At 46.7% G+C, this 24,999-nt stretch overlaps 1 protein-coding gene across 2 annotated transcripts in view; it reads left to right on the top strand.

The window, feature by feature from the left end:
* The first annotated feature begins 7,520 nt into the window (after positions 1-7,520).
* Positions 7,521-24,999, top strand: part of LOC137646835 (putative nuclease HARBI1) — a 73,792-nt gene continuing 56,313 nt past the window's right edge. The window contains exons 1-4 of one of the 2 annotated variants that reach the window (XM_068379913.1): positions 7,522-7,677; positions 17,883-17,924; positions 18,623-18,732; positions 19,341-19,489. In XM_068379913.1, coding sequence (XP_068236014.1) covers positions 18,721-18,732; positions 19,341-19,489 — 161 coding nt within the window. In that variant the 5' untranslated portion in view covers positions 7,522-7,677; positions 17,883-17,924; positions 18,623-18,720. Of the gene's footprint in view, positions 7,678-17,882; positions 17,925-18,622; positions 18,733-19,340; positions 19,490-24,999 lie in introns of both variants that reach the window. The other variant, XM_068379914.1, reaches the window with a different exon arrangement.

Genomic DNA, 24,999 nt, shown 5'->3' with positions numbered 1-24,999 from the left:
GAACGATCGCCTTCCTGCGGATGCTGATCACCATCGCACCCTTTCACGCGATCATTCACCTACGCATGCTGCTCGCCATCGCACAACCCTGAACGATCGCCCGCTTACGCATGCTGCTCCTCATCGCTCAACCCTGAATGATCGCCCTCTTGCGCGCAATCATTCACCTTCACATGCTGCTCGCCATCGCTTACCATCACGTGATCATTATCGCCAGCGATCTTCTTCACCTACGCGGCAGCACGATCCCTCGCCGTCGCGCCATCGCTTGCGTTCGTCGCCTCGGACACGTGTTCCTTTACCTGCCCACCCTCACGCCCACTCGCCTGCGCGCCCGCGCGATCGCTCGCCTGCGCGCCCGCGCGATCGCTCGCCTGCGCGCCCGCGCGATCGCTCGCCTGCGCGCCCGCGCGACCGCTCGCCTGCGCGCCCGCGCGACCGCTCGCCTGTACGCCCGCGCAACCATTCGCCTTTGCGCGACCGTTCACCCTCGCGCGACCATAGTTCGCGGCGAATTCCACAGCCGGTGGTAGCAGCAGGGACGCGTGCTCCTAGACGGCACTCGGGATCACCTCCATCCAAGCACAGGTTGGTATTGCAGGACGAGGACAGGTCATTACAACATTCTTCCCCACCTTCTTTTCAGGCAGGTACCGTCGTGTCCACTCCAAAGGATCGCCCGATCCCTTTCACCTTAGCGAGGATTTCGGACTCTGTGTCCTTTGAGCAGCAGACTTGGTTTGGTCCGCTGGCACGGGCGTTAGTGAGGGTTATGAAACCAGCACTCGCCGGCCAGGGTGACAAACCAGCGGCTGTCTCTCCTTCGCTGAAGAGAAAGAGAGGAGTGGACTTCGTGGTGACTTCCCCCAGGGCGAAGTTGGTTCCCAAGAGGTCGGTCTCGAGGGTTCCCTCTCCTGCACGAGTACTCTCTCCTTCTCCCGTGGACGAGGCCTTTCCGTCCTCAGGTGAGTCCAGTGGACCGGTAGTCTTCCCCCCGGCACCAGGGGGGGAGACTTCGCTTCAGGCAGGAGAATTGTCTCGTGAGGAAGGGGCCCCTCGAACCTCGTTGTTGGGATCCTGTATCCCTCCTAGGAGGGAGCCCAAGGATTCCAAGACCATCCCTAAATCCTCTGCAAGGATTCGACAGGAACCCATGACTACCCAGGGGAATGTCCACGTATCACCCCAGGAAGAGATTCCTGGGGCAGGAGACTTAGCTGCCAGCCCACAGGGAGGAGAACAGCAAGAGTCCGAACATGCCTTCTGGCAGGTCCTAAGCCTGATAAGGCAACTTAACAGTCTTACGGATCCAGTCATCCCCCCCCGTGAAGGCAAAGACACAATTCTGGATGAAGTGTTCGACGTTCGGAAGGCCCCTAAGACCAGTGCAGCTCTGCCCTGGTCTCGGGGGCTGAAGAGTGCCAGAGCTAGGGCCAATGCTCAGCTCGCACTTCTTGCCTCCTCCAGTCGTTCCACTGCCGGGAACAAACTCATCCCTCCTCCTCGCCTTCAGCAGAGGAGGTATTTCGAGATCCTGGGTGAGCACAACCTCGCTCTTCCGCTCCATCACTCTGTGGAGGAGCTGGCGAAGGGAGTTCCCTTGGAGAAACTCTCTGCCCGGCAGGTGTCGTTCTCGGCGGCAGAGATCCTTAACCACGAGAAGGTCGCTAAGTGTGCCATGCAGGCCACTTCGTGGCTGGACTTCTGGTTAGGATCTCTGGGCATCCTATTGCGATCTGAGGACTTGTCCAAGGAGACCAATAGGAAGGCCCTAGAGACCTTCTTGCTCTCGGGCACCCGCTCCATCGAGTTCTTGGCGCACCAGGTTACCACCCTGTGGGCCAACTCGGTGTTGAAGCGTCGCGATGCTGTGTCCGAGAGATTCCATCCGAAGGTCCCCGCCGTAGATGTGTGTAGGCTCCGACATGCCTCCCTCCTGGGGGAGAGCCTGTTTGAGCCTCAAGACTTGGAGCGAACGGCTGAGAGGTGGAGGAAATCCAGCACGGACTCCCTCCTCCACAGGGCCCTTACAACTCGGCCCTATAAGCCTCCAGCCCCGCCACAACAGCAGCAACAGCCTCGTAAGGCTCCAAAACAGGCACCGGCAGCTAAGAAAGTGGTGTCTAAGCCCCAGCCCTTTCCAGCCAAGGTCAAGAGGGGTGGTAAGTCCTCCAGGGGAGGCAAGACTTCTAGGGGTGGCGGCCGCGGCCGCAAGCCCTAGGGGTGGCAGTCCCCCTGCGTGTCCACCTGTGGGGGGATGCCTTCAGCGTTGCGTCCGCAGGTGGCAACATCTCGGGGCCGATGCTTGGACGATCTCGGTGATCGGCCAAGGTTATCGCGTCCCGTTCACGTCATCTCAACCTCCCCTGACAGCGAATCCAGTGTCGTTGAGCTCCTATGCCATGGGATCGGCAAAGGGGCTGGCCCTTCAGGCCGAAGTCAAGACCATGTTCGAGAAGGGTGCTCTCCAGGAGGTCGTGGACGGCTCTCCAGGCTTCTTCAGTCGACTCTTTCTTGTAAAGAAGGCTACTGGAGACTGGAGACCCGTCATCGATCTCTCGGCTCTGAACAGGTTTGTCAAACAAACCCGGTTCAGCATGGAGACAGCAGACACAGTCAGACTTGCGGTGAGACCACAAGACTTCATGTGTACACTGGATCTAAAGGACGCGTACTTCCAGATCCCAATCCATCCGTCTTCCAGGAAGTACCTGAGATTCTGCCTAGACAGCAAGATCTACCAGTTCAAGGTGCTGTGTTTCGGTCTCTCCACAGCTCCTCAGGTGTTCACCAGAGTGTTCACCCTGATTTCGACTTGGGCGCACAGGAACGGCATTCGTCTCCTTCGTTACCTAGACGATTGGCTGATCCTAGCAGACTCGGAGTCGACCCTTCTTCGACACCGAGACAGGCTTCTAGATCTTTGCCAGGATCTGGGGATCGTGGTAAACCTCGAGAAGTCCTCTCTGCAGCCGTCCCAGCGACTGGTTTATCTAGGCATGCTAATAGACACCAATCTCCACAAAGCCTTTCCATCAGACGACCGGATAGCAAGGCTGAGGAGGGTGGCGGAACCTTTCCTCAGGCGAAAAGAACTCCCCGCCCAATCGTGGTTGCGTCTCTTGGGCCACCTATCCTCCCTGGCCCGTCTGGTTCCAAACAGCCGCCTCAGGATGAGATCCCTTCAATGGCGGCTCAAGTCCCGGTGGAATCAAGGATCCGATTCCCCGGACACTCTGATCCCAATGGGGTCTCTGGAACAGACGGACTTGCGGTGGTGGCTGGCCGACGAGAACCTGCGAAAGGGAGTGAGTCTTCTCGTCCTTCCCCCGGAATTGACTCTGTTTTCGGACGCGTCAAAAGAAGGGTGGGGGGCGCACGTTCTGAACCAGAGGGCCTCAGGCCTTTGGTCAGAATCAGAAAAGTGCCTACACATCAACCTGCTAGAATTGAAGGCCGTCTTTCTGGCCCTTCAACAGTTCCAACGGTTCCTGGCGGGTCACTCCGTGGTGGTGATGAGCGACAACACCACGGTAGTGGCTTATATCAACAAGCAGGGAGGCACTTTTTCGCAACAGCTATCCCATCTTGCAGTAGAGACTCTGAGGTGGACCGAAACCCACTCGATAACACTATCAGCTCGCTTCATTCCTGGCAAGAGGAATGTGCTCGCCGACAGTCTGAGCAGGGCTTCGCAGATAGTGAGTACCGAGTGGTCTTTGGATCCTCAGATAGCCAACAAAGTCCTGACTTTGTGGGGTTCCCCGACGGTGGACTTGTTCGCGACAGCCTTGAACTTCAAGCTGCCCCTGTACTGCTCACCAGTCCCGGACCCCAAGGCACTCTGGCAAGATGCTTTCCAGCAACGGTGGGACAACATCGACGTGTACGCCTTCCCACCATTCTGTCTGATGAGAAGGGTGCTCAACAGGACCAGACTATCGGTCAACTGTTCCATGACTCTAGTAGCTCCGCTATGGCATCACGCGGAATGGTTTCCGGACCTTCTGCAACTCCTGACGGAACTCCCAAGGGAGCTTCCTCCACGACACGAGCTTCTCAGACAACCCCACTCCGGTGTCCCTCACAGGGCCGTAGCCTCGCTTCGGCTTCACGCCTGGAGACTATCCAGCGTCTCCTCGCGGAGAGAGGCTTTTCGCAACAGGTTGCGGAGAGAATGTCTCGGCACCTGCGAAGGTCCTCTGAGGGAGTCTACCAAGCGAAGTGGAGAGTCTTTTGTGGTTGGTGTCGTGGAAGGGGTATCTCTCCACTCGATGCCACTATTCCAGCAATAGCGGACTTCCTTGTGTATCTGCGAGAAGAAATGCGCCTTTCTGTCTCGGCAGTGAAAGGCTATCGCTCAGCCTTAAGCTTGGCCTTCAGATTGAAGGGCGTGGATATTTCTTCATCGCTAGAACTCTCTTTACTCATACGTAGCTATGAGCTTACCTGCCCCCAGTCGGAAGTGAGACCCCCTCCTTGGAACGTGGTTCGAGTTCTCAGGTCTCTCAAGAGACCTCCCTTCGAGCCATTACGCCAGGCCTCCGATCGCCACCTGTCTTGGAAGACGGCTTTCCTACTCGCCTTGGCCTCGGCCAAGCGAGTTAGTGAACTTCATGGTCTCTCGTACGACATCGCCCATTCAAGGGGATGGGGGGAGGTAACGTTCAGGTTCGTCCCTGAGTTTGTGGCCAAGACTCAGAATCCTGGAGTGCCGGATCCTCGGTTCGACTCTTTCAGGATCGCGAGTCTCCGTTCTGTAACAAACGACCCAGACCAGCTGCTACTATGCCCAGTGAGGTGTCTGAGGTACTACTTGAAGAGAACGGCTGCAGTCCGTCCTCATGTGCGAGCTTTGTTTGTGAGCACAGGCAGGACAAAGAGGAGGGTCACAAGGAACACCATCTCTGCTTGGATTCGTAGGGTTATCCACCATGCCCTGAATCCTGACCCTCCTCCGTCACGTCGCCCTCGGGCCCACGATGTCAGGGGTATTGCTACATCCCTGGCCTTCAAGAGAAACTTCTCTGTGACGCAGGTACTTCAAGCGGGGGTCTGGAAGCGTCAAACGACCTTCACAGCCCACTACCTGCAAGACGTGACCCACAGGAGCCTCGATACGTTCTCTATCGGCCCTGTGGTGGCTGCACAACAGCTGGTCTAACCTCAGGCTCCTTTTTGGACAAGTAGCAGTAGGTTGAGGGCGTTGTTACCCGGTCTTAGTCTGTGTGAATGAAAGAGTATGTCTGACCCTTACTTCTTTCTTCATTCTCCCCTCTCTTGGGGAAGCAGCATCCTGGTCCTCGCATAGCTGACCTCGACCTCTGCAGGTAACCCATGCTTCTTTGTGCTCCTAGTATTAAGCTTAATACTGTTGCGTCTCCCATACCCTGACGAGGTGGTATGGGGAACGTCCTATCCTAGAATTCCTATCTGAAGGTCTCAAGGTCAACTTCATAGGACGAGTCACACTCTCCTCCTCACACTACTTATGTAGGCCACTCGTTCCTAGCGATGCTAGGAACCTGTGAGGTACAGGGGCTCCCTCTCTCTAGTGCTGCTCACTAAGGGATCGAGCCCCCGGGCAAGCCGAAGTCAGTAAGGCTGGGGACTTTCCACCCTTCCTAAGGGGTAAGTCACCCTTTGTAAATAGCGTGGTTTGTATTTCGGTTACGGAACAAATGACAAATTCGAAGATAATTTGTATTTTTCCTAACCATACAAACCTTAGCTATTTACACATATGTGCCCGCCATCCCTGACCCCCAAGTCAAGTCCTACCTCTAAGTGAAGTGAAGCAAGTCACCGGTGTGTGGAGGGGGGAGGGGTAGCAAGCTACCCTTCCCCACCCCCCGCTAACTAGCGCGGGGGTAATTAACCCTCGTTAAAAACTATTGGCTCGTCATTTCAGCTGCGCTAAAAGTAAACCCTTTGTAAATAGCTAAGGTTTGTATGGTTAGGAAAAATACAAATTATCTTCGAATTTGTCATATTCAATGTGTGGAGCCATTAAGTTATTGCTAAAGTGGTCAAACTAAAATTTTGCTAAAATATTAAAGACAAAGTGGAAAAAAAGATCCAAAATTTTTGAACACTGAAATAAAAGAAATTCACCATAGGGGAAGTGAAGATTGAAATTAAATTAGGAATGCAAACCTCAATGCACTTCAATCCCAAAATATGAAATAATTTTTGTAAAGCTGGAGAAGTAAAGACTGGAATTTATCAATTCCACTATATTTTACAATGGCACGCAATGGAAACCACATACACTGTGTGTGTGTGTTTTTGTACATATATATATATATATATATAAAATATATAATATATATATATATATATATATATATATATATATATATATATATATATATATATATATATATATATATATATATATATATATATATATATATATATATATATATATATTTGTGTGTGTGTGTGTGAGAGAGAGAGAGAGAGAGAGAGAGAGAGAGAGAGAGAGAGAGAGAGAGAGAGAGAGAGAGAGAGAGAGAGAGAGAGAGAGATCCTACAGTACAAGTTCAGCCGCCTTATGTAAAGAGGTGAAAGGAATGGTAATCTTTGGAATATAAGGTATAAATTGATATATATATATATATATATATATATATATATATATATATATATATATATATATATATATATATATATATATATATATATACCCTATATGCGTATATAGCCTATTAAGATTAAATGATACTTGCTCAACAGAAAAGCATTTGCTCCAAGTTTGAATCACTGAAGTTCTGCATAATTTAAATTAGATCAAATTAATTATTACATATATCCAATGGAAATATCAAATGTGCAATTTATTTCATCTATATTAATTTCAATGTTTTTTTAAGCATTAATCCTGTCACGCAGGGAAAACCTAATAATTGTGTCTACCAACAAGTAATGTCCAAAAGATTGATGGCGTCATTCATGTTTGTTTACTTTGTGAATGTACTTAGAAGAATTAAGTATATGCATAAGACAGATAAGAAGAATGAACAAGGAAGAAATAAAATCGGAAACCTGAAACTGGGATACTGAAAAGTGGAAAGAGGAAATAGAAAGTAGTGTGAGCTTAGAAAAGTATAGAACGTCTAAGAAAGAAATTAAAGAGTTACTTTATGACAATACATTTGCTTCAGTGATATTTTTTAGAGCAATAACTGATACTTTAAAACTAAATATTGTAAATAGACACAATTGTGGGAATGTAAACTGTAATTTTTGTGAAAAAGGGGGGAAGATTTGATACATTTTTTGTTTTGTTTTACCAGAAATATAGAAAAGGAATGAATTAATTGAGCTACAACAACCATACGAGGAAGAGAAGACCTAAAGAAGATAGTAGGCTTATTTTTATTTAGTGAAACAAATATAGAAAAGAAAAAAAAGTATTAAACCTGGTGTGGAGGAAAAGACAAAACAGTTCAAGAAGATAAACGTTGGAGGCGCCGTTGCAAAGGCTATGATGCCTCACCCCAGAACCTGAAGCTGAATCTGTCAGAAACAGCTGAGCTCTGAGTGCCGATGAACGTTCCTAGTGTTGATGTACAGTGATACTATAAGTATTTTTACCTGCGATATGAAAGGCAGTCGTAGGATATTTCAAAATGGCTAAAAACGTTTACGTATTGGCAAGATAACTGAATAATCGTAAGTATATTTCAGTTTCAGGTTAGCCATTGCAGCATGTGTAGGCCAATCAACGAAGCGGTAGGCTGGCAATAGTCATTATGGTTAATGTTTCGTATTTCAGTTTTTGTCAATGATACAAATTAAAATTATAATATTGTTTACAACAAAATTTAAACGGTCGTTGATGGGTTTTTTATTGGATATAAGCCAAGCCTGCTCTAAACTGTTGAGAGCTTTACGCATTTTGAATAAAGTTTTGGAAATTGTATAATAATTAGATTCCACACAAAATACATAACATATTATCCACATGATTATATATTTTTTTATCATTGTTTGTACTAACCAGTATTTGTTACGTATCCCCACAATATTATTTATAGTTTTGGGGAAATTGTTTTTTTTTTTTCTTTTTGAGGAAAGGCACAAAACTAGTATAATACATCATGCATTATTAGCAGATTTCTATAAATCGCACAAAATCATTATTGAAAATGCATAGGTGACATAAGTTTTATTGGAAACTGCTGCTTTGGTTTTCCTATAAGGGAAAACAGAGCTAGGAAAAAATGGGTATGGATTCTAACCTAACTTAGGGTCTGTGGTGGTTAGTGCCATCAGTGCACTCCTTTGCCCCCAAGCTGCACATGCTTCAAGTTTTTCGACTTTACCTCCATCCTTTGTTTCATCCACCTTGCTGACCAACGTTTTGCAAATTTTTCTTCGGTGTAACTATTGTTTTACCCTAGGTGCACATCGGACAATAAATGGCATTACAGGGCTCAGTGCCAGCCTATTTAACCCAAACTCATAAATTCATTGTAACTAAACCCAGGGGTCAGTTCTTTTTCTTTACTGAAGTTCCTTGCAAGTCCACCACAATAACATAACCTCAGTGATGATGACTTATCACAGAATAAATATAATTAAAATTTCTTCTTACATTAAGTTCTTCTGTAAATATACATACTTTGGTGATTAAGCAAAATGAGTTGACTGTTTAATAAAGTGTTATAATAAATGACTGAAAAAATGAAATATCAATATTTCCGAAGTATCAAAATTTTATCCTGGAACTTCAGTACTAAAGATTTAGCAGGTTGTAATTATTTGAAAACAGTGGGTAATCATTATGTTGGAGGAAAAATTGAGAATTTTCTAAAATGGTAAGATGTTAGCTCATACGTCACAGTTACTAGTACTGTACATTATCAACTGTTAACAATGGACTTTGAAAACACCAGTGTTGTCTACACTTTTAATCATTGATAAGTAAATTATTCACAGGCTTCTTTTATTATTTAGAAACAAAACCTACATAAATGGCCAGCATTGATCCATTACTTAGTGAATTCCTGTTTGATGTGAAATTGAAGGACTTTAATGTTTCTAGAATGATGTAGGCTGAGGACAAAAATCAATAAGCTGGCCCCTTCTAATAGAGTTGGATAATATGGATGTTAAGAAATAGTCAGGAGTTAATGCACTTTTAGGGTTTAAATTGGAGTAATAGAATAATGGTTTTAATTTCTTGCCAAATGCATGAATCAACTGTGTTTCCAACTGGATGTCTTTGTTTACATGCATTTCTTTACTGTTCTGGTGCAAACCACTTTATTTTTCTTCTAGATAGTAAAATGTATAACACATGTGAGCTCCCAGTGGGAAATCAGAATTTTTAGGGTAGTGGAAACTCAAAAGATTAGCATATTGCACCAGTCTTAAGAGACATAATGCTATAAATTAATCTCACTATATCAGTGTCAGAAAGACATAATTAATGTTCATTAGTGATAATAATCCCACATAGGCTATATGTATAAAACTAAAATGTAGTAATGATAATGATGCATTTTAACCTAACAGTATGCTAAATGATCAGCAAAGCTTTCTCCTCCCCGTTTGGACTTCTTTGCCTAACCTGACAATGAAGTGCCACAATCATAGAAAATTACAGAGATGTGTCCTAACTTTGTATGACTTGGAACCCCCAACCAAATCCAGAACTCAAGAAGTCAAAGAAAACTGAAATTAACTCCATCATAACATTGGTATTGAGCTATTCTTTTTAGGAGATATAGTATAGCTTGAGGTCGAATTTGTTATCGTAAAGCTCCATAAATATTGTGCTAAACTTCCCATGCAAGGCTGCCATTGCCTCACTGGCAAGAATTTCATAAATAATTATTACCCTCTAGATTATTTATTTTACATTCTAAAAAGAAACCAACTAAATTTTTATCATGAGTAGTTGCATACTTATTTGATTTGTGAGTCTATAAAGCTGGGATGATTACTGGGTGGGTACATGGGTGTCTCTGCACCTAAGTATTTTTTGGAAAAGATTATTATTATTTTTCTTTTTTTGGGGGGTGTGGTAATGAAGTGAGACTCAGTAGCTGTTGTTAAATGTTATATAGATATGCCCAATTCAGTACTTAAGTACATAACATATGTTTAGTCATATCAATGTGAGGTCATCAGGGATGGGATCACAGTACTGTATATGGGATTATAGAGAAACTGTCTGTAATTTTATTCATTAGAATCTTGATTGGGTTTTTATATACTTGAAAGGTTCTATTTATGAGCCACTGAAGAACATTCATTAAAAATAGCAGACTATTAGACCCCCTTACCTATTGACCCTTGCTCTAGGCAAATTAAATAGAGAGCTTCGAGCCTTTTCTCTGCATACAGTCTAGTGTTTTATCCCTGTAGCCAGATTAGAGTGAAAAAAAATAATTGTTTAAAGCTGAAAATATTTATTGTATCATTTTGCTCTTCTTTCCTTACAGGGTTAGGTGAAAAGTGATTTGGAAGACAGATTTTTATGTACTTCAAAAGCATTGAAGATTTTTTTGAAAAGGACAGTTAATCTTTTAGATGGAATCTGAAACTTAGTTTGTTGAGTGAGGGGTCCTAGCTCTCCCTTATCCAAGAATGCTGTTTTTTTTTTTTTTAGTTTGTTGAGTGAGGGGTCCTAGCTCTCCCTTATCCAAGAATGCTGTTTTTTTTTTTTTTTCTTATTAAGTCTCTTTGATTGAAACCCCTGCAGAATTAAAGCTATAATTGGTTTTCCTTTTAGAAAGTTAGAGCTCATGATAGAGCAGTAGCCACCTCGTTGAATTTCCTTGAGAATTTTTGGCCCCATAGCATTCTAATTTGGCTTTTTCAATATTAAACTTACCCGATGATCATATAGCTGTCAGCTCTGCTGCCCGACAGAAAAAACCTACGGGCGGAATACGCCAGCGATCGCTATACAGGTGGGGGTGTACATCAACAGCGCCATCTGTCGAGCAGGTACTCAAGTACTCGATGTCAACACAGAACCAATTTTCTCTCTGTCGTGCCACCGGCAAGACCTACTGAATACGCTCTTGTTTTCTGGATTGATTTTCACGTTATTTGGTGAAGTATTCATTTCTGGTTATTAGCTATCGCTGTGCAGAAGTTATCTTCAATACTTCCTTGCATTCTTTTTTGGATTTTGGATTATTTGTTGACGACTTGGATAGATTTTGAATTCCCCCCTTTGACTAATTCAAGATGTCTGACCCTTCTCAAGTCCCCAAGTACAGGAAATGTAGCGCTAGGGACTGTTCAAGGCGTCTTCCGAAGGCCTCTATCGATCCGCACACCGTTTGTTCCAATTGTAGGGGTAAAGCCTGTCAATTGGAAGATCGATGTGAGGAATGCGCTGGGCTTTCGGAATTCGGGTTTCAAGAATTCCTGAAATATGCACGTAGGCTAGAGAAGGATAGGATCAGGAGGAGTTCGTCTCGCTCAATTGATTTTTCCTCTCCCCATGCCCCTCAACCTATTCCTTCCCCTGTAGTGGTTGCACCCGACCCCCCTGCTAGCTCTCATCAACCTTCAATGGCAGATATGATGCGTGCCATCCAGGCTCTAGGTGAGAGAGTCGAGTCATTGGCGAATGACCGCAATCAACTCATGGCTGACGTCAGAGAGTTGAAAGGTAAAAGTGCAGTGGGAAGTGTAGTGAGTGTCAGTGCAGTGAAAAGTGTCAGTGTTACGCATGAGGGTGCGTCTGTTCATGCCTGTCGTCCTCCCAGTCCGGGACCTCTTGCAAGCTCCCAAGCCCAGGGGAGAAGCAATGTCGTACGACCAAAGGGTTCGACAGGCTTTAATCAGCGGACAGACGTACCCTCCGTGGTTTCGGACGTATCTCACATAGATCGTCCCACCCACAAGAAGACGAGTGAGCCCGTTCATTCCTCGTCTGCGGAAGAGGTTTCTCGACAGAAACGATGGACCAAGGTCTCACGGCCTCTTAAACATAAGGTCCCTTCCGAGCTAGTCCAACGGCCCAGGTGTAGCCACTGGGTCAGTTCGGACTCGCTGCAGTCCTCTGACGACTGCACACCTCGAAAGAGAGGCAAAGTGGTACCGCAACGGGCAGTAACTCTGTCTGTTGCCGCACCCGCTGTTTTAGACCCTCAGTCACAACGGACAGTAGCTCCGTCTGTTGCCGCTTTTGTAGACCCTAAGTGGTCTTTGCTGCAGTCTATGCAGACTCAGTTAGCTGCTGTTATGCAGGAGTTTCGTGCGGAGAAGGTTGCCGCTGCACCCGTTAGCCCACAACCTGCCACGGTTGTGCGCCCAGCAGACGCTGAGGCTGCCTGCTCCCACACGCCTGCTGTGAGAGCTCCTCCACCCATGCGCAGTCGACCCTGCCAGACGCATGCTGACGTTCACAGACGCACGGAACCCTCCGTTGCCGTACGTGAGCTACCACAACAACAGGAGGGTGGAGTTAGGCTGCCGTGTTTTGACGCGGTGCGTCAGCCTCCGCAACCCACGGTGGTCTCCGCTATCCTTCCACAGTCGGGAGTAGACTCTTTGCGCACCCACTCTGCTTTGGTTGTTGCCAGTTCTCAGACTGACCAACAGTGGCATGATGTTGGGTCCAGTGCAGCCACGCATGCACCCGTGCTGCCGGACTCAGCCGTCCAGCCCACTCCGTTGCCTCTTCCTCCTCAACATTCAGACGATGGTATCTCTGATGATGACGAAGCTGCACATCTTGACGACCAACACTCGGACATCGAAGAACCCAAGACCTCGCCTCCCTCCTTAGACTTTAGGAAAGTGCTTGCGCTGTTCAAGGATTTATATCCGGATCAGTTTGTGTCTGCAGCACCACGTTCGCCTCCCTCTGAGTTCGCTTTAGGCATGCAGTCAGCAGCTCCTGCCTTTACGAAGCTCGTACTCGCTCGCTCGTCCAAGAGAGCTTTAAGGGTACTGGGAGAGTGGTTGCAGTCCAAGAAGCAACTTGGGAAGACATTCTTTCATGTTTCCCCCGGTCAAGCTTGCTTCCAGATCTAGCGTCTGGTATGCCACGGGAGAAGTTCTCGGCTTGGGAGTTCCTGCCTCTGCCCAGGGCGACTTCTCAAGTCTGGTAGACTCTCCCCGCAGGCTGGCTATGAGACGCTCCAAGATTTGCTGGACTCCTTCGGATATGGACCATCTTATGAAGGGAGTTTTCCGCGCATTCGAAGTCTTTAACTTCTTGGACTGGTGTTTGGGAGCGTTGAGCAGGAAGACCTCCCCTTCTGATAAGGAAACTTCCATGCTCATCATGTCCTGCATGGACAAAGCCATACGGGATGGTTCTAGTGAGCTTGCGGCTTCTTTCGTGTCTGGGGTTCTCAAGACGCGAGATCACCTTTGCTCCTTCTTGTCAGCTGGAGTCACCCCATGTCAAAAGTCGGAGCTTATGTTTGCTCCACTCTCGAAGTGTCTCTTCCCTGAAGAGTTGATCAAGGAGATTGCTGCCTCCTTGATCCAGAAAGACACCCATGACCTGGTGGCGTCATCCGCACGCAAAGCCACCCCTTTGCCCTCCGTACCTAGACCAAGGATGGACACTCCAGCGTCAAGGTTCATTCCGCCCTTTCGTGGCAGAGCCTCCAGCAGAGGAGGTGCTCGTGCCGGAGGTCTACGTGGGAGCAAGAAGAAGGGTTCCAAGTCCTCTAGAGGCAGAGTCTGACTGCCACCTTCTTCAGACAGCAGTGGGAGCCAGGCTCAAGAACTACTGGCAGGCCTGGGAGAACAGGGGCGCAGACGCACAGTCTGTGAAGTTACTCAGGGAGGGGTACAAGATTCCATTCTTACGCAAGCCCCCTCTAGCAACAACTCCCATCGACCTCTCTCCCAGGTACAGAGAGGAGGACAAGAGACTAGCTTTACAGCAAGAGGTGTCTCTCTTACTACAAAAGGGAGCGGTAGTCATAGTCCGGGACCATCAATCCCCGGGCTTCTACAACCGCCTCTTCTTAGTGCCGAAGAAGACAGGAGGGTGGAGACCGGTGCTAGACGTCAGTTCTCTGAATGTCTTTGTCACAAAGCAGACGTTCACCATGGAGACGACAAAGTCGGTTCTAGCATCGGTCAGGAAGGAAGACTGGATGGTCTCGTTAGACCTAAAGGACGCTTACTTTCACGTCCCCATCCACCCAGATTCCCAACCTTTGCTAAGGTTCGTTTTTGGGAAGGTTGTATACCAGTTCCAAGCCCTGTGCTTTGGCCTAAGCACGGCACCTCTAGTTTTTACCAAACTGATGAGGAATATTGCCAAATTCCTGCATTTAGCAAACATCAGAGCCTCCCTCTATTTGGACGACTGGCTTTTAAGAGCTGCGTCAAGTCGTCGCTGTCTGGAGAATCTACAGTGGACTCTAGATCTGACCAAGGAATTGGGTCTCCTGGTCAATATAGAAAAGTTCCAACTCGTCCCATCCCAAACTATAGTTTACCTAGGAATGGAGATTCAGAGTCAAGCTTTTCGGGCTTTTCCGTCGGCCCCCAGAATCAGTCAAGCCCAAGAATGCATCCAGTCCATGCTGAAGAAGGACCGATGTTCAGTCAGACAGTGGATGAGTCTGATAGGGACGCTTTCATCACTGGACCAGTTCATCGCGTTAGGGAGACTCCACCTCCGCCCCCTTCAATTTCACTTAGCGGCTCACTGGAGAAAGGACAAGACGCTAGAAGCGGTCTCGGTTCCTATTTCCGAGAAGATGAAGTCGTCACTGACTTGGTGGAAGAACAACATTCTCCTCAGGGAGGGTCTGCCACTGGCTGTTCAGACCCCCGACCACCTTCTCTTCTCGGACGCATCGGACACGGGCTGGGGTGCGACGTTGGACGGTCGGGAATGCGGTTCAAAGCGAGTTGCACATCAACTGCAAGGAGCTACTGGCAGTTCATCTGGCCTTGAGAAGCTTCAAGTCCCTCCTTCTAGGCAAGGTGGTGGAGGTGAACTCCGACAACACCACAGCCCTGGCGTACATCTCCAAGCAAGGAGGGACTCATTCGATGATGTTGTACGAGATCGCAAGGGACCTCCTCACCTGGTCAAGAGATCGAAACATATCCCTAGTAACGAGGTTCATTCAAGGCGACATGAATGTCATGGCAGACCGCCTCAGCCGGAAGGGTCAAATCATCCCAACAGAGTGGACCCTTCACAAGAATGTATGCAACAGACTATGGGCATTGTGGGGCCAGCCCACCATAGATCTGTTCGCAACCTCGATGACTAAGAGGCTCCCAATTTATTGTTCACCGATTCCGGACCCAGCAGCAGTTCACATAGATGCCTTTCTTCTGGATTGGTCCCATCTAGACCTTTATGCGTTCCCCCCGTTCAAGATTGTCAACAGAGTACTGCAGAAGTTCGCCTCTCACGAAGGGACAAGGTTGACGTTGGTTGCTCCCCTCTGGCCCGCGAGAGAATGGTTCACCGAGGTACTGCAATGGCTAGTAGACGTTCCCAGAACACTTCCTCTAAGAGTGGACCTTCTGCGTCAGCCGCATGTAAAGAAGGTACACCCAAGCCTCTACGCTCTTCGTCTGACTGCCTTCAGACTATCGAAAGACTCTCGAGAGCTAGAGGCTTTTCGAAGGAGGCAGCCAGAGCGATTGCTAGAGCTAGGAGGACATCCACTCTCAAAGTCTACCAGTCGAAGTGGGAAGTCTTCCGAAGCTGGTGCAAGTCCAAATCAGTATCCTCAACCAGTACCTCTGTAACTCAGATAGCTGACTTCCTTTTATACCTAAGGAAGGAAAGATCCCTTTCAGCTCCCACGATCAAGGGTTACAGAAGCATGTTGGCAGCAGTCTTCCGTCACAGAGGCTTAGATCTTTCCAACAACAAAGATCTACAGGACCTCCTTAAGTCTTTTGAGACCTCGAAGGAGCGTCGGTTGGCCACACCAGGTTGGAACTTAGACGTGGTACTAAGGTTCCTTATGTCAGCAAGGTTCGAACCACTTCAATCAGCCTCTTTAAAAGATCTCACGTTGAAAACTCTTTTCCTCGTCTGCTTAGCAACAGCTAAAAGAGTCAGTGAGATACACGCCTTCAGCAGGAACATTGGATTTACATCTGAAACGGCTACATGTTCCTTACAGCTTGGTTTCTTAGCCAAAAACGAACTTCCTTCTCGTCCTTGGCCCAAATCGTTCGATATTCCAAGCCTTGCTAATTTGGTTGGAAATGAACAAGAAAGAGTACTATGCCTGGTAAGAGCTCTTAAGTACTATTTGAAACGGACTAAGCCATTACGTGGACAATCAGAAGCTTTATGGTGCGCCATTAAGAAGCCTTCTTTACCAATGTCGAAGAATGCAGTTTCTTATTATATCAGACTTTTAATTCGAGAAGCTCATTCCCATCTGAATGAGGAGGACCATGCTTTGCTGAAGGTAAGGACACATGAAGTTAGAGCTGTCGCAACTTCAGTGGCCTTCAAACAAAACAGATCTCTGCAGAGTGTAATGGATGCAACCTATTGGAGAAGCAAGTCAGTGTTCGCATCATTTTACCTTAAAGATGTCCAGTCTCTTTACGAGAACTGCTACACCCTGGGACCATTCGTAGCAGCGAGTGCAGTAGTGGGTGAGGGCTCAGCCACTACATTCCCATAATCCCATAACCTTTTTAATCTTTCTCTTGAAATGCTTTTTATTGTTGTTTTTTGGGTTGTCCGGAAGGCTAAGAAGCCTTTCGCATCCTGGTTGATTTGGCGGGTGGTCAAATTCTTTCTTGAGAAGCGCCTAGATTAGAGGTTTTGATGAGGTCCTTTAGTATGGGTTGCAGCCCTTCATACTTCAGCTCCTAGGAGTCGCTCAGCATCCTGTGAGGATCGCGAGGCTCAGTAAGGAAGACGTACTTAAAAAGGCAGAGTAATTGTTCAAGTCGACTTCCTTACCAGGTACTTATTAATTTTATGTTTGTTATTTTGAATAACTGCTAAAATGAAATACGGAATACTTAGCTCTTAATGTTAACATATATGCTGGTCTCTACCCACCCCCCTGGGTGTGAATCAGCTATATGATCATCGGGTAAGTATAATATTGAAAAATGTTATTTTCATTAGTAAAATAAATTTTTGAATATACTTACCCGATGATCATAAATTAAAGGACCCACCCTTCCTCCCCAATAGAGACCCAGTGGACCGAGGAGAAAATTGGTTCTGTGTTGACATCGAGTACTTGAGTACCTGCTCGACAGATGGCGCTGTTGATGTACACCCCCACCTGTATAGCGATCGCTGGCGTATTCCGCCCGTAGGTTTTTTCTGTCGGGCAGCAGAGCTGACAGCTATATGATCATCGGGTAAGTATATTCAAAAATTTATTTTACTAATGAAAATAACATTTTTCTCATTATTTGAAGTCAACTTTGTTCTCCAATAGTTGATTTTTGGACTTTAGTTATTTAGTTTCTGCTGGGATGTAATAAGATAAAAGTTTGAGTAATTTCCCTGACTTAGTGTTTCTTAAAAATATGGAAAGAGTAGTTTTAGGATTTTTTTTGAGTTTTTGGGGTTATTTATACCTGTAGTTCTTGATAGTGAAGGAGCTTTATATCAATGAATATTTGGTTCACTTGAGTATAGCTTCCTTTGGTTCTCTTATTAAAGAGAATATTTGTGTACAGCACAGTCAGCCCGTGATATTTGAGGATTCTATCTTTGCGGATCGCACTGAGAGACTGAATTATTTGTATTTTTTAAGATTTATAAATGAGAAAGCACTGACTTTGAAAGATATAACTATTTGACTCCCAGGAAAGTGTCTCATTAATAATTAATCTTATTAAATCTTTTACAGGACTCTTGACATCATTAGGTTTGTACAGAGTAGCATTCTGTAATTAAATCGCATGTTCTTGTATTCCCTCAGCAATGGACGTGATTGCCCTTGGCACTTATAGTTTGCAGAAAAGTAAGAAACCATATATATTGTGTTTGAAAATATTCAATGTAATATAAAGTAGTGTATAAAGTACATTATTTTCAAATTCTAATTTGACTGTAAGGCTACCTTTGCTTTTGAGAGATCATGTTAGTCTGTTTGTAATGGCTCTATTCTGTAGTTTTACAGTTTATACCGGGCAGTACAGTACATTGCACTGCTTTATTTTTAGAATGTAGTACAGTAATGTATACTGTACTATAAACATGTCAATTAACATTAAAACATAGTAGTCTACAGCACTATGAACATTGTCCAGTTAAAGTTAATGTTTCATACATATTTTTGGTTTAACAGATATCTGTTCTGTTTGCTACATACATTATATATACAGTATATATATATATATATATATATATATATATATATATATATATATATATATATATATACAGTATATATATATATATATATATATATATATATATATATATATATACAGTATATATATATATATATATATATATATATATATATATATATATATATACTGTATATATATATATATATATATATATATATATATATATACTGTATATATATATATATATATATATATATATATATATATATATATATATATATATATATATATATATATATATTGGTTCTCATAATTTTTAATATATTGAAAATAAGACGTATTGTAACAGGATTTACACTTGCAGAACTATGGGAAATCCTCAAGATGCAGACTTTGAAACATTTAAGCAAAAATTGATGGTAGATTGCATTACATGAGTATAAAAGTTATATAGCTACTAAAATGATTGTTCAGGTATGTTAATTGGTCTTTTGCATTCTTATTTTGAAAGTAAAGAAAATACTTGTAAAATATTGTGGAGTTTATCTCCTCTGTATCTTTTTAAAATATTTATTAAGTTGATGGACAAGGTTATATTCTGTGTACTTGTATGTAGATATATTAAATCAATTATGAAGTTAAGACTAATCAAAAGTTCCCATTTGGATCTATATAAATGTAAAGGATATTAAAAAAAAAGTTGACATAAAATAATTTAGATATGTTGCCTAATGAGAAAAATAAGTCCCTGGAAATTATCTCCTCAAAAGGCACTCAGTCTAACTTTTTTTGCAGTTTTTCATTGCTAATATGCAAAATTTGTTATTTTTGTCTTTTACAGTACAGTATTTATAAATGAATTAGATATTAATCTTCAGACCCAGTTTTCTTTTCTACCTTTATAGTAAGTTTTTACTAATTTTATCCTTCATCAACAAACTACAGTACAGTATACAGTATAATTTTTTTTCCTTAAATTGTTGAGAAATTCTACCTGTGATATCAAAGAATAACAAAATACGGGTTACAAGTTAAAGAAAAACCATCTGGTAGGATCTCAGAATCCTTTCAACATGTTTCAGAGGATTTCCAGAAGGCCTGGTATGGAAACGTTAAGGCGCGAAGTACGTATGAGGAGGTATCGTCAGTTTCTGTTGCTGAATACAGAACTTCAGGACCCTGGTGATCCCTTATCAAAATATGATAGTCATGAGTTTGAGAAAATTTATAGGTTTGTATGTTTTCCATGTAGTTCAACTGTATTGTCCAGCAATTTTAGTACTGTATTTCCATGAAACTACTTAGTTTTAATATGCGATTCATTCATAAATAAGAAATTTTCAGTTTAAATCTAGAGTAAAATAAAGATTTTCAATATGATGTACTGAATACTTTGTTCCTTCTTGAAATTGCCTCCATTTTTTATTCTTTCAAAAGTCGTAGCTTTGGCTATAAGCAGTTTTCTAGTTTTCTAAGTTTTCCTCATATTCAGAAGGTATAGTGATCACTTCCTTTTTAGGAATAATAGAGGTATGTGTTCCAAATTTGTAAATCCTAGATTCTGTAAAGAATGCAATTTAAATACAGTAAGTTCTTGGAAAAAGTGGATCCTTATATGAAATTTATTCCATTTAGAGTACCCTGTGTAGAAATGTTAGGTCATTTGTGATCCAAAAAGGATCTTAAGTCTGATTTTACTGGTTTGTTAAACAACAGGCTTGAGAATATTGAAATTTTTTGGAATATCTTCAGTCACGAGTAACTGAACATCCTTTGGTTCCTGAACAGAGTTTGTTCCGTAACTGAATACAAACCACGCTATTTACATGGGGTAATTACTTTGGCGACAGCCGATGACGAGCCATAAAGTTTTAACGAGGGTTTCCTACCCCACCACTAGCTAGCGGGGGGGGGGGGGGTTAGAGGGGGTAGGGGGGTAGCTAGCTACCCCTCCCCCTCACACACACCGGAGAATACTCCACTTTACTTTTGGCTCGCATAGTGATCGGAGGTTTCCGCTCCTATGTTCTCTGGACGGCCATTATTGTTTTGTCTTTTAACTTTCCTTTTCTTATACTGGATATATTTAAACATTACTGATGTTTATATATATTTTTGTGTATAGAAAATGTAAGTTTCCTTTGCTTTCGGTGTTGTGCGGTGTGTATTGTGTACGTCTGCTAGAGTTCGCTGGCTTAGGCCACCGCGATCTTTCCGTGATCACGGCCTTGCACTTCTAGGCCACCATGGTTTTCTTTCGTGGAGTCTGGCCCTTCTCTTGAGGTCGTTCACCTCTTACTCCGTACTACGCCTACGATAGCTTCTCAGCCCGAGTCGCCGTTTCGTTTATTTGTCTCAATTATTTTATGAACATAATTGTGTTTTAACTTTTCAGTTCAAGGCTCACGTCCCTTCGGGGGGTCGGTGATCCTTGGAACATTCAAAGTCAGTTGCATAATTATAATGTTATAATTCTGTTTGTTAACTTCGTTCCCCCTCCCCTCACCTGGGCATGCCGGGTGGGGGAGGGGGAGCGCATACCTTCTTTCGTTCTTATAATTTTTCCCTCGGGGTTTCTCTTCGGAGTTTCACCCGGGGGAATTTCTGTTAAATAATTATTTTGTTTTATTTTCCAGTTTGCGATGCTGTTTCTTCATGCCTATTGTGTGCCTTCGAAGCAGAGCTGTCCTGTTATCCTGGGGAGTCGGCTTCTCCGCCGTCTCAAGGCGTTCGTCAGGGGCGTTTCCTTCTCTTAGAAGTTCCCCCATGACTACTGCCAGCTCTTCATTGCATCCTAGAACGATAAGGAGGTTCGCCTCCAGGGTAGTTAATTAACTTCCCTTTTTTACTTCCTTGGTCTTTAGGCGGTTATGCTCTTGGGGCTGAGCAGCCGCCCTTGTGACACGCTCAAGGGGCTGAGCAGCTGCAGGTTCAGTCTGGCCCTCTCTCGTTCACAAGGGAGGCCTCACTAAGGGCTCCTCTTCGGAGGATTGCTCCTTTTGTCTCTTCTACGAAGTGTCCCCTCCCGTTCGCGTGAGAGGACACTCACAGAGACTCCTCTTCGGAGGATTGTTCCTGTTACGTCTGCTGATCTCAGGGCCTTTCGGGGCTCCATCGACAGTCTCTTCTACGACTGTTCAGTCACTAACACTTTCGGTGTTTAGTGACAGGGAAACTTATGTTTCCTTTTTTCCCTGACCCTTCGGGGTCTCGGAGCTTAGTTACGCAGTTCCCTCGGGTTTTCGTAACTTTAGTCACTTCTACACTTCGGTGATTAGTGACGGAGAAACTTCGGTTTCTCGTTGCATTGACCCTGTTGCCTGCTGTATCCGTTCCTGATTGCAGACGCGCCTTGGGCGCCCACGCCCCCGTTATCTAACGGGCTCCTTCCTTCGGGGCAGGAGAGACTTTCTCACACCTTGAGTAAGTCCCTTAAGTGCCAGGTATCACCTGCGCGCCAACGTTCCCTACGCGCTTGCACTCGACTGCTGTTCCTGAGTCTGCCCTCAGAGACACCCTGTTCCAGTATTCAGTTAGGCTGCTACCAACGTTCCCTGTGCAGTTTGCGCACATCGTTGGGGTTCCTGAGTTAGCGCACTGGCGCTCACCAGCGTTTCAGCCTAGGGTGTCTCTAAGTCTTTTCTACGAAAGACACCTCTCCCGTTCGCGGGAAAGGTACCTCACAGAGACCACTCCTCGGAGTATTTAGCAGTCCCTCAGTTGATCGTCGGCACTGAAGTAGACGTCCGGGTCCTCTTCAGGGGATGCCCTCCCTTTTAGGGACATATCCCAGTTCCTGATCTACGAGTTAGCCGACGATCTTCTGATGCGCTCTGACGCATAAACGTTAATGATCGCCCGCGCGCGGGATGGTTTCCCGCGCGCGATTTCGCGATCGTCAACGGTTAGCCGACGATCTTCTGCTCGTGCTAACGTGTAAGCATTGATGATCGCCCGCGCGTGGGATGGTTTCCCACGTGCGGGATTATTTCCCGCTCGCGACCTCGCGATCGTCGATGGTTTAGCCGTCGATCTTCTGTTCGCGCTAACGCGTAAGCGTTGATGATGGCCCGCGTGCAGGATGGTTTCCCGCACGCGATCTTGCGATCGTCGAAGAACGCGCGATCGTTAGCTGACGATCTTCTGTTCGTGCTAATGCGTAAGCGTTGATGATCGCCCGCGCGCGGGATGGTTTCCTGCGCGCGTTCTCGCGATCGTCGAGGGTCGTTAGCCGACTATCTTCTGTTTGCGCTAATGCGTAAGTGTTGATGATCGCCCACGCGCGGGATAGTTTCCCGCGCGCGACCTTCAGGGCCTTACGCATGCGATCGTCATCCCGGCAACGGTCGTTAGCCGGCGATCTTCGGATCCAGCGCTAGGCGTGCAAGCGCTGACGATCTCCTTAGTGTGCGTAAGCGCCGAGAATCGGTTTTCCGCACGCGATCATCAACGGCCGTTAGCCGGCGATCTTCAGATCCGGCGCTAAGCGGAAGCGCCGACGATCTTCTTAGTACGCTTAGACTCCTATGATCATTCTGTGCGCGGGATGGTTCCCGCGCACGACAACGAGGCCATCCGTGCGCGGTTCTCCGCACGCGATCGCCTACGGCCGTTCGCCGCCGATCTTCGGATTCGGCGCTAGGCGCGCGAGCGCCGACAATCTTCGCGGTACGCGTGAGCGCCGAAGATCGTTCTGTTCGCGGGATAGTTTCCCGCGTGCGACCATTGAGGCTCACGCAATCATCGCACGGATCGTCTGCGCGCGGTTTTCCCGCTCGCGACCGTCGTAGATCATCCGCGCGCGGGCACCGAGGTTCCCGCTCGTGATCGCCGACTATCTTCTCTCGCGCGCGAGCTCCGACGATCGTCGCTTACGCGGGAGCGTCGGAGATCGTCCGGGCTCGCGCGAATCGCCGACGATCGCCTTAAATAGTTGGAGATCTGTCGCATGCGGGCACTATGGGTCCCCGCCCACTGTCTTTTACGGTTTTTCTCGTGCTAGCGCCGACGATCTTCGTACTCACGTAAGCACCGAAGATCGTCGGCGTTTCTTCTGCGTTATTCTTCCGCGCTTGGGATGGTTCCCCACATGCAATCGCCGTCGGCGCTAGCACCGGCGATCTCTTTTCGCCGAGATCGTTCACGCGTGGGATGATTTCCCTCGCCCACAATCTTTCATGCGCAAGCGCCAGCGATTTTCATACGCGCGGAGACGCGGGGATCGTTCACGCGGTCGCCGATACTCCCACGCGCTCGTGGGTTCGCGGGCATGCGGGCGCGGTTATCTGCTACGCATGCTTTATTCACGCGCTACCCAGATCTGTGCTTTTTGCGCGATCGTCAGCGTGATCGGCGCTCCGTTCTCCGACACGGCCACGCCCTGTTTACATCAGGGCTTATAGCAGTCAGGCCACCTCCGCGTTTCCCTCCCCCGCAGCGCAGAGTAGCGCCATCTCCGGAGGGGGGGAGGTTTCCGGTCAGGTCAAAGGTCTCTTCTCCCTTCACTGCAGTTTCTCTACGGGCGAACCCTCATGTGTCATCTCCCCCAGAGGATCGAACGATCCTCTTCCCTCCAGAGGGACTCCCTGTCAGCGCGAGGATTGGTCGGCATCCCTGGTGGGATGCTGTAGTCAGAGCGCTCAAACAGGCAATGAGCGTGTGCCTTCTGACTGGGGTCACTAATCAGTGGCAGCTTCCTCTCCCCCTGAAAGGGGTGAGAGGAATCCCTGGCATGGTATCTTCCCCAAGGACTATCCTATCCCTTCGCAAGTCCTTACGCAGGCGATGAGCCCTCCTCAGTCTCCATCTCCCCTCCCCCGCGGATGAGCTTTGCCCATCCCCAGGAGGGTCGGAAGACCCGGTCTTCTACCCCTTCACTCCATAGGGAGAATCTCCGCCTCTTCCTGAGGGTCCTATCGTGCTGAGGGGGCGAAGTCTTACATCCTTCATCGCTGGGATCCTGTTTCCGTTCTAGGAGGGATCCTGAGGTCCTGTCTTCCGCAAGGATCCGACAGGATCCAGTTGGACCCTTGGGGCATGTCTACGAGTCTCCCAGGAAGAGCCTCCGGGAATGGGAGACCTTGCTGCCAGTCCATCAGGAGGATGAGCTCCAGGGGTCAGAACTTGCGTTCTGGCGGGTTCTGGCGCTCAGGAGAAAACCTCAAGGGGATCCCAGATTCAGAGATTCCTCTTCGGTAAGGGAAGGATTCGGTCCTGGACCGAGTTCTACTCACCCAAGGGCTCCCTTACGCCAGTGCAGCTTGCCCTAGTCTTAGGGATGGAGAACGCCAGAGACTAGGCCAAGGGCCAGCTCTCCGGGCTTGTCTCCTTCAACAGTCCCGGTTGGTTTCGAGCATCTCCCTCCTCCCTAGTTAGGGATTGGTGAGGGGACGGGTCCTCCGGGCGGAAGTCCAGTTCAGGTCGGAGAGGCCAACGGGTTTCGAGGCCTCCGTAGTCGCCTCCTTCCCTCCTCGACTCTGTACGGGGTTGTCAAATAGTCTCTGTCCAGCATAGCGACAGCAGACTCAGTCTGCTTTGCTGTGAGACCACAAGTCTTCATGGGTACACTGGTCCGGTAGGTCTCGTACTTCCGGTCCTGGTTCACCCATCTTCAAGGAAGTACTTTGGAGTCTGCCTGGAAGGCGGGTATACCAGTTCAAGGGCTGTGCTTCAGCCTCTCCACGGCACCTCAACAGTTCTCCGATACTTACTCTCGGATCTCTTCACGGGCGCTCAGCATCG

This window comes from Palaemon carinicauda, chromosome 9 (genome assembly GCF_036898095.1).
Source record: "Palaemon carinicauda isolate YSFRI2023 chromosome 9, ASM3689809v2, whole genome shotgun sequence".
Lineage (NCBI taxonomy): Eukaryota > Metazoa > Arthropoda > Malacostraca > Decapoda > Palaemonidae > Palaemon > Palaemon carinicauda.
Note: the sequence above shows the minus strand (reverse complement) of the source record. Positions and strands in the feature narration are given on the sequence as shown.